The sequence below is a fragment of the Eucalyptus grandis genome, chromosome 9 (genome assembly GCF_016545825.1).
Source record: "Eucalyptus grandis isolate ANBG69807.140 chromosome 9, ASM1654582v1, whole genome shotgun sequence".
Lineage (NCBI taxonomy): Eukaryota > Viridiplantae > Streptophyta > Magnoliopsida > Myrtales > Myrtaceae > Eucalyptus > Eucalyptus grandis.
The window spans coordinates 37298137-37308681 of record NC_052620.1 but is presented as its reverse complement, the minus strand read 5'-3'; the positions used below and the strand labels follow the sequence as shown (position 1 = coordinate 37308681).

The following is a 10545-nucleotide window of genomic DNA, read 5'->3' as shown; positions in this document are numbered from 1 at the left end:
CGGTAGTCTTCCTGATGTGCGTAGGAGAGAACTTGCAGTCTGTATGCCCGTACCGTGTACCTCTTAACACCTGTACAATGTCGGCCTCACGAATCACTATGTTTAACGTTAAACACAGTGAATCACTATGTTTAACGTTTCTTGATTTGTGACAGTGCCGACAAGGTACGGTGACAATTTGTTAGTTGAGAATACAATGTGCTGGTAGGGGGCAGCTTGCTTTAACGTGCGTCTATCTCTCTCGCTCTCTTCTCTCACTCTCTCAGTACAGAATATCTTTCCAAGGCCCAGTCTTTAGGCACCAAATGGCAGAGTTTGGGTAGGCGTGGCTTTGTCAATTTGTAGGCCGGACAGCTTAAGGAAGGCCGAGCTTGAGGCCCATCATAGTCCAATCTGGCTTGTGTGTATTAGTATGTTTATATCTGTTTTACGAGATTAAGCTTTTGAATTTTGGCCAAATATGCAATGTTATCTCAAAATTTTTAACTTATTCAATATTGTCTTCAATTTTTTTTTTCTAATTCATTTAACGTGGCTTCTAAACTTTTTGTCTATGTTCAATCTAGTTCCTAAATTATATGAAAACATTCAATTTTGTCCCAGAAATTGGATTGATGAAAAGATAATATTAAATATTTTCATATAATTTAGGACTAAATTGAATAGATATCAAAATTTTGAGAGTTGTGTTAAATAAATTAAAATTTTATGAATGGCATTGCACATTAAGTTAAAATTTAGAGACCATGTTGAACAAGTTAAAAATTTAGAAATGATGTTGTACATTTGATCAAAATTTAAAAATAATTACTACAATTTTCCGTCTTTTATAACAAAGAAAGCGAAAACTTTCTAGTATTAATCTTGCATCAATGGCAAGGGCGATCCACATCTCACTTGATAGCCTGGTTCTGAACTTGCGTACTCTTTTTGATATAGCATGGATTGCTTGTTCTTGCCTTGTTAAAAAGAGGAAACGTGGAGTAAGGGGAAGGAAACTCGTAATCCTAGACACTCGCTCGTGAAAAGGACCATAAACGACCATCAAAGAAGATATTCGTTCCTCAAGAGTCTTGAGTGTCAAGATCAATGGCGAGAAAATTCATTTAAGTTCTGTTCGTTTTGAGGAAAATGCGGCATTTATGGAAAATGTTTCCCAAAAAGCCATTTTCCAGATAAATGGTAGCCATGGATCCAGTTTCGACCAATGCGAGGTGAGCTCGTGATTGTGACTGTCCCAGCCTCCAGTATTGGCTGCAATCATGAAAGCTGCAATCGAAGGCCGGTGCACAACCTCAGATCCAAGGCCCAGCCTCAGGCAACCTCATATCTAGGGTCACCTGAGGCCAGCAACCTTGGATCTAAGGTTATGCACCAATCTTTGATGGTGGAAACTCGCGTGTCATTCCCTGTACTGAATCCTTATCCCATCTGGTATATTTCATCTATTAGGTGCGATTTTTTTTTTTTACCTGAATTATTTCTAGTTACATCCAGATTTTGTGTTACCCCAAACACTAAATAGGATATAAGTTATCCTATCCAAAGTTATAATCGGTTAAACGTAGCCTAAAAGTAAGAACGTTGTTCAAACGAAGAAAAGTGGACTGCACTTTATTAGCTCAGAGTGACTCTTAGGGCATTCCAAATAACAAATAAAAATGATGCTTCGTCCTGGTGAAAGGTCATCGTGCACCTTATCTTATACAAATAAATAAATAAATAAAGAACTGTAGCGTAAAAACGCCGGTGTTTGTGGACTAAACCGATGCTATTTGCTGCAAAATCAAGGAGACACTGGAAAAAATACAAAAATAAATCATCACTGAGCAAAGGAAGGGTAGTGATTTGTTTTACCAAGGCATGACTCGGCTGGTAAAAGTTGTCAGGCGAATTAGTTGTAGTTTAATAAATAATTAGACGTCGGATCTGCTTATTTTAGTACAAAGATCATTCTCAGCATAGAGGAATGTAAACGCCGAAGGGTTTTATAATGTGCTTGCACAAATTATGGTCACTTTGAAAAATTCCGAGCTTGTTAATTCGTCTGTGTCATGTGCCATCGGCGGACCGATACAGGGTTGGTCGCGACTCGCGAGCCCTCTCTCATGCTGTGAGAAATTCTGACTTGTTAAACTATTGACTTACTGGTGTTTAAGGACCGTCACTGACTGCAGGACAGTGAAATTTATAGTTGATTTCTTACGACGACCAAGATAAATACTTGAAAGGGACATTACGTTAATTTAGGAAGATTAACTAAGAATAGGTAAAAAGAAATTTTTGAGAAATTTAGGTTGCTTAATATTTAATAAGGGAAGTTATGGTCATTAGGACCTAACTTACAGGAACTCCAGGTAATTTGTTATTTGCAAAGGGAGATTACTAAATGTCATTTGCTTAAGTTAATTGGCAATCTATGAATATTAATGTTAATTATTATTATCATAAGGTGTATGTCTTATGATAATTTGAGGTGAGTTAGCATGGTATTGGTTAGTTACTAAGTGATATCCTTCTCATATTACGACCTTTACAGCTAAATTACTATCCATAAAGAAAGAGGACTAGCTATGGGTTTAGTCGAGATAGCAGAGACTTTAGACAAATTACAAGTACTGATAGGGATGAGAAAGGTGGATCAACTAAAGAGGGACTCGGTTGATTGGTCCGATTCTCAATTTCTAAAAGTGGAATTGGTGTCCGGATAGTCCGGCTCTCAATTCCAAAGTGGGGGAATCGAACTGAATCAAGGCACTTGAATTGATTGTTTATTTATTTATTTTTATTTTTTGAAACACAAGTCTCTTATCATCTTTTGGTCTTTTATTTTCGCCCAATGATTGCTCATGCCTACTCTCCTCTTCCGGTCTTTTCATTTCTCTAGGTCTCCTTCACATCGCATGGAGTTCGAGACATTTCTCTCCTTTGAATCCAACTGGTTCAACCAGCTAGTCCCTCCGGACTAGATGGGAATCAATCACCCCTGAGTATTTGAGGTACAACACTACTTAAGCTTTAAGTTATGCCCAATGGAGAAGGACATCACTCGATAAGATATTAATATTATATAATCTAAAGAACTAAAACATGCGAAACTTTATCTTGAAAGCCAATTTATATCTAACTCGAACATTATGGGTGGAAAAATGCCGCTTTAAAAGCAATTTTTTTTTGTTGAGTCTTACTTATGCAACATTTCTTAATGAATTGGAATATTTGTCTAATGTACATTGCGCATTCAAAGACAGGTGCAGAAGTTGCTAACTTCTTGTGGAATAAAAGAGAACTATGAAACTAATAAGTGTATATTTTGATTGTTAAAAAAGAATTGCTTAGGTGGCGCCTAATTGGCTACATTCATTATAGAGAATGGACTACCACCAAAAGAAGGCATTTCTAGCTATAAAGAGAGTTAGGGCCTATTTAGTAACGAGTCAAATAGTGTTTCATTCTATTCTTTTTGTTTCTGGAAATAACTTCACTTTTTGTTTTTGGAAATAACTTCATAATCAAGTCTATTCTTTTGTTTTTGGAAATAACTTCAGAATCAAGTCTTTCTTCTTCTTCTTCTTCTTCTTCTTCTTCTTGGAATAAAATTATTAAAAAAATTAATAAATTTTAAGTTGTACCAAATGTATTTCTATTCCAAAAATAAATTTTTTGGATAATTACCAAACGCCTTTAAATGTTCAGAATGTTATCTAGGGAACAGAACAATAAAAAATTATTTTTGAGGAAAAAATATTTTCGAAAATAAAATAGTTATCAAATGCATCCTTAGGTGTCGGGAAATCAGAGAAAGCCATTTGAAGAGAGCTTGTTGTTTTGTATTTATAAAATATAGCTTGAAAAATCTTGTCCTTACGAAATATGAGAACCAAGTAGGAAAAAGAGCACTAAAAGTATTAAAATTTTCGTATGGCGCTCATTTTGGTGTTAAAACTTTTAGAGGGATCACTTAACTATCAATTTTTTGAATGATCACTTAGTATTAACTCTGATTTGGGATGCTAAAAATTTGATGTGATAAAATTTTAATAATTCTTCTAAACCATGTTACGTGGATTGCCGGAAATTTGACATGGTAAAATTCAATGAAAAAGCCCTTAAATGATGTTGTCACACGTGAAGAATCCCAAATTTTCCCTCATTTTCCCTCTTCTTCAAACCCTAACATAATGTTTATTAATTTCCTTACCAAAAAAAAAAAAACATAATGTTTATTAATTTCTTCCACAATTCATCTTTCCTTGAAACCCTAACTTTTTTTGTTTGAAGAAAAAAAAAAACTTGAAACCTCAATTCAAACTGACAATTTTGAAGCAAAAATAATACCTGAATTTTGCAATGGGAGGAGAATAAGCAAAAGCGGCTCAAATTCGTGTCAACAAAGCCAAGACAAAGGTTAGAATAAGCGAAATGGTTGCTGATTTGTCCCAAAATTCACCTTTCTTGAAACCCTACTTCAAACCGACAACTTTGGGGCAAAATTTATATCTGAATCTTACAATGGAGAGGATAATAAACAAAAGCGGCTCAAGTTCATGTCAATAAAACCAAGATGAAGGTGTGAATAAGCAAAAAGCCTGCCGATTTGGCACTGAGCCTTGATTTTTGCCCACAAACCACCAAGCCCTAATTTTTCCTTCCAACCACCAAATCAAGCCCTAATTTTTTCCTGCTCCGGTTGAGTGAGTAATGAAAGAGGATGACACTGATTCAGTGAATGAATGCATGTGATTGAATGCAGAGAGAGAGAGAGTCCGAGCAAACAAAAAGAGAATTTTCCATTTGTCACAGTAATTGAATATAAAATCACGCATTCTTCTTAAAACTTAAGTTTTTAAAATAATTGACAGTTGTCTTACAAAATATCACGTGATATCAGAGTTAGAGGTCTCAAGTTAAATCTTTTCAAACCCTATTTAACTCCTCAATTAAATTTCCACATTTAGAGTCGTGATGGTGATCCCACAAAATGTCACCATTTGAAAGAAAAATTTAGGTGTGGTATCATTTAGGTATGGAATGGCTACCTCATCATCCACGTTGGAAATTTTATTTTGTTTTTGGCTAAAATGGCCACGATTGGGTTTAAATTTTACTAAAAATGCCAGATATGATTTTTTTCGTTGGAATTTTTTTGTCGAAGATACTTAAGTGATTTGGCGAAAAGTTTTATTAGTAAAGTAGGTGTCGTACGAAAGTTCTAGCACTTTTAGTATTCTTTTTTTTGAGCCAATTGCATTGTGTGATGAGCTCCGCATGAAATTCATATGATTTGATAATCGACATACATCGAACTCCCACGAATCTGGTGCACCTGATAATAGGTCCGCGAAACCATTGTCTCTTCAAACAGGTGTAGAATTCGAGAAGCTTCACGTCGATTATAATCTGTTCAAACAAGGGGAAAGTGGACTCCCATGGCGACACCCAGGAGCGTTCCAAATGGCAAATGAAATTCGTGCTTTCGTCCTGGTGAAAGGCCGGGCGCCTCATCTTATGCAAAAAAGACAAATAGCGCCAGCGTAAAAACGCCGACCCATTAATTAAATCGTATTTGTTTAACGAAGGCATGACTTGGCCGGTGAAATTTGTCGGCCGGATTAGTTATAATTAAATGATAGGTCGACGTGGGCTCTGCTTATTTTAGTACAAAGATCACTCTCGTCGTGGAGGAATGTAAATGCCAGAGGGTTTTATAATGTGCTTGCACAAGTCGTGGCCACTAAGAATATTCCGAACGAGTTAGTTTGTCCATTTCATGCGACATCGGCCGACCCGACACGGGAGTCAGTTGCGACTCCTGAGCTCTCTTGTGCCGTGAGGAAAAAAAAAAAATGTCGTATTCAACAGCGACTTAGAAGAAGGCCAATCTAATTTGATCCATGTACGACCCATATCATAATTGAATCCTTTTGATTTCGGGACGAGATTTGAATGAAGCGCTGGTCTTAATGCTCATTTCTTGTTCATCAATGCCTGCGGTATAATTAAAGTTTATAGCGAATCGTAGTAAATTTTGCCGGCATCGATTGCCTTTGAAAATAAGGTTCATTCTTGGTCCAAATTGGAAAACGTCCCGAGATTATATCAGTGTCTTTGATGAACGATTGGAGAGAGAATTTAGGGTGAGGCATATTTGGTATATTGAGCTCGTTTGGTTTGGCTATGAAGAAATGGCTTTCGAATAATGCAAATACCTTTAGAGTAAAGGAATTTTAAAAAATGCTATATTGTTTGGTAAATTGTAACTTCAAATAACATTAGAAAATAGCCTTAGCATAAATATCATTTGATGAAACTCACATTTATAATGGGTTTTTGCTATATATATATTTTAAGTCTGAAAATTAAATTTGGTTAGGGTTAGCCACCGGCTAATCACTAAATAATCGCCGGACCACCGCTAGACAGCTAGGTTTGGTAGTTTGGAGGCTAGATCTCATTGTCTGATGGCCAAATCTAGCAGCCTGAGGTGTCACTTGGATCACAACCCAAGTGACATCAGCTAAGGTAGCCGCCTCGATCGTGCAATCTAGGCGACGCTTGGGGCGCCTGGGTCACACAAACCCTAGTGACGCTACTTGAGGTCGCAACCTCAAGTGATCGCACCCCTTGGGTCGCACAACCCAGGTGACGCAGCCTGACGTCGTGCACTCAAGTGGCGTCACCCGAGTCATGAGTTGTGCCATCCCTTGCGATGGTTGCCAAGGACGCACAACCCCCAAGAAGTGGTGACAATCACTGGAGAAGTTCGACTTGGGTGGTAGGTCTGAGAAGATGAACGGTTGTGATGAATGGGGAAGAAGATGAATGGTTTAAAAAAATGAGGAACTTGTTCTAATATGTAGGTTCCAGGTTCTACAATCTAGGTGGAACTTGTATAGAACTTGTCTCTTACATCTAGTAATTAGCCAAAGGAATTAGGAAAGAAAAAATTATAAAAAAAGGGAAAAATGTAAAAAGAAATTATTCACGTCAGCATTTGTCATGTCACATGGGATAGCCAGTGTTGACTATATAGAGCTATTTTCGACCAAAATTGCTTGAGATGACTAAATGACAAATGATTAAAAAAATTTATGATTAAATTGATATAAGTAAAATGTTTAAGACTAAATTGACAAGTTGTCAAAATGTTTAAAGTTAATACAACAAAAAATCCTAAATTAGTATACTTGTGACAAATTTACTTCAAATTAATTTTTTAACCACCAAAAATCACAAATTAGTACACATGTAACAAATTTATCATTATTTAGTTTATGTTAAATTTTGCCATCAATTATTGAATTGAATAACACGTGATAGTTAACGGGTGTACCGAATTAGGGTTTTATCATTCATTTGTCACGGTGTACAAGTTTGTAGTTTTTTGTGATATTAATTCAATGGAAACTAACAAAACATAAATTTATTACAAATGTACTGGTTTGGTATTCTAATGGTCAAGAAATTAGTTTATGGTAAATTTGTCATAAGCTCACCAAGTATTAATCCAAAGATTTATGATTAAATTGATATAATTGAAAGATTTATGACTTAATTAGTCACCACACAATAAATTTAGGATTTTTTTTAACGATTTTATGACTCAAATACCTAGAAAACCTTGTTCTCAACATGTAATGTCCAGACTTTGATCTTCCACTAACCTGCCTATCGAAAAGAAAAACTAGGCCAAACTTATATAATTACGAATAAATTTCTTTGTTTTTCTCTTATTCTTGACGGTATCTAGCTAAAACAATGTGTCTTTCTTGAATACTCAATTCAGCGTTAAAGAAATTTAACCCTTTTAACAAATGAAACTAGACTGCAAATTGGTGCCACATGTCCTCGAACCGATTGATTCTAAAATGTTGCTCACAATGATATTTGTTGTGAAATGGCGATCTCTCATCTCATTGACTTCTCTATATATACCCAATATACAAACACGATTCCGGGCCGGCATAGGAGTACTTAGAAGGGGAAAAAAAAACAAAAACGAAGGATGATCGTATAGGAGTCAACGTGGCGAACTCATGCATAAGTTCGCAGCTGACTTTTGGCATGTCACCTGCCGTGCCTGTTGTCTTTTCTGGTTCGCAACAGCAGAAGGATATACCTAAAGATTGGATGAACTCCATGTCCCGTCGCTGCATATTCTATTATGGATTAGACGACGGCCATGTGGCCTGTGACCACCGGGATACCCGGAGTTAGGGTTTTGTTTATGAGGTTTATTCTTTCTTGTCTTGTGTGACGGAGTCGGATCTGCTAGAAGCCTGAGCCCTTTAGCTTAGGGCCACCCAAATCCATGCAATGCAATTTGCAGCAGAGAGCTCGGGTCGGCTCTTGATCCTTGGTAGAAACGAGAATGATTCGCATGAAGTCATTGTTCCTCATACGTTTGTCCTATCCGGTGTCTAGAGACTCGCGCCAAGCCAGACGAGTTAGAAAGTCCTTGAGGACGAAATGTCAAAAGCCTAAAAGGTGCTAGGAAATGCGGGTGGGAATTCGAATGGATCGAAGTGAATTCCAGATGATCAGAAATTAAGGTGCAAGAAACATGAATCATAAGGAAATACACCTCGTTATAATTGAACACGGGAGACTAAAATGGAATCGAAAGGCGTTTATTGGGAGAGTTGAAGCTTGTCATCGATGGACGAAGGGTAACACTAAACAATCTTTGAAACTAATATTCAAATTTGATGTTGCAAAGGAAAAGCTTCGAAGGAAACGCAAGACTGAGACCGACATAGGTATTGGAAAGCCTAAAATGACACAATAAACATAAAAAGGGCACATTTGCCAAAATAAAAAAATAAAAATAAAAACTAAAAGCTAATGGAACTTTTGGCGAAGTCTTGACATAGATTGAGCATCTCTTCATCTTCCTCTTCATTCTCTATATTTATACTCTACCTTGACAGCTCCTACTTTATCAAATTACTTCCACAAACTCTTTCATGTCTCGTTCTGATTGTTAGCACGGTCTCTTTACATTATCAAACGCTTATTTATTTGTACGGGAATATTTTCCTCGAGTTATTGATAATGAACTCCAACCCCAAAAAACTATATTAATTTGCAATGTTCATCTTATAATCTCTCAATCAGAACCATGTTTGTTTGGCCCTTTTTAATTAGGTCGGGGTAAACCCTAAGAAAATCTTATTTTTTCCTTGTTATCAATATCATTATTCGGCGGCCCCAAAAGTCTGCCACCCACTCTTTATTTAGAGCCCCGTGTCTCCGTCCGTCGTTCCCGCACTGTTGCAGTCCTCATACCCAAACCCGCATCCCTCCGTCACCATGATCTCTCTCTCCTCTCCGCTTCCCGTCCCTCCGTCGTCTGTCGCCACCGCTCGCCTCAGAGCCCGGCGACCGTCCGCCATATCCACCGCCGCGGCCTTCACATCCTCCGCAGCCTCGAAAGCACACCACCAGCACCACCAGCACCACCAGCACCAGCAGCAACCTCCGTGGCTCCACCGGTCGCCGCCGTGCGCTTACGAGATCCTCGGGATCCCCGCTGGCGCCACAAGCAAGGAGATCAAGGCCGCGTACCGGCGGCTCGCCAGGGTCCTGCACCCCGACGCAGCGAAGGACTCCTCGGCCGCCGACGACCGGTTCATCAGGCTCCACGACGCGTACTCGACCCTGCTGGACCCCGAGAAGCGGGCGGTCTACGACCGGCGGGTCCTGCTGGCGAGGAAGAGGAAGAGGCCGGCCGCGGCCGTCGCTGGCGTCTCGGCGTACGGCGGGCGGAACTGGGAGACGGATCAGTGTTGGTAGCTAGCGGGGTTTCGCGTACTCGCCGGATCGACCGATTCAGCTTCCCGGGTTAGAAAGAGACCGAGGAGGATCGATAGTGTAGAGATGGTAGGTTAACTTAGAGAGAACGAGAGAGAGGTTTCCTCGTGAACCAGCGCCGGCGCCATGACCACCACAACTTTGAGCTTAAAGATGAAAGCGCTGCTGCGACCCGATCGTCGTCGACTGATTGACTAAACGACGCAGTTTCTACAAATTTGGGGAGCTCGAGGACTTTCGTTTTGCAAAAATTAACGTAAATTGCAGTCACTGGTATTCTGGAAAACCTGTCTCTCTTGGATGGGTTTCTCATGTCTGATAGTTGTGTACTTTTTCTAGGTTAAGTGAGAATTTCTGGCCTTGTCTTTTGTACTTTTGGATAAAGTCACGAAAATCTCGGGAGATCTTGTGTTAATTTCTGAGCATGTGCAAATCTTGATCTTTTCTTTATATGATTTCGCTATCCTGATATTTGATTTAGTCCATGATTAACTCTCATGCTCGATGCTCTGCCTCACAAAATCGCAATCAACTCTAAAGCTCATTTACCGTGGGAAAGAACTTCACACTCAATTTTCGATTGGGCTACAATTATGCTAGGCATACTAAGATGGGAAAAGGGGTTCCCGATCCCCCTGGCTTCCACGCCGACCGCCTCACCGTTGCTTGTTTAAATTGTCGGGTGTGCACCGTTTTGTCGACTCAACACAACAAAGAAGATAAAGCTCCGGA

The 10545-nt window shown here is 38.8% G+C and overlaps 1 protein-coding gene across 1 annotated transcript; it reads left to right on the top strand.

Moving 5' to 3' along the window:
- Window positions 1–9247: 9247 nt before the first annotated feature.
- Window positions 9248–10232, top strand: LOC104419653 (chaperone protein dnaJ 11, chloroplastic). Its single transcript, XM_010031374.3, has one exon. It carries the CDS (start codon window positions 9313–9315, stop codon window positions 9793–9795), a length of 483 nt encoding a protein of 160 aa, XP_010029676.2. The 5' UTR covers window positions 9248–9312; the 3' UTR covers window positions 9796–10232.
- Window positions 10233–10545: the final 313 nt, after the last annotated feature.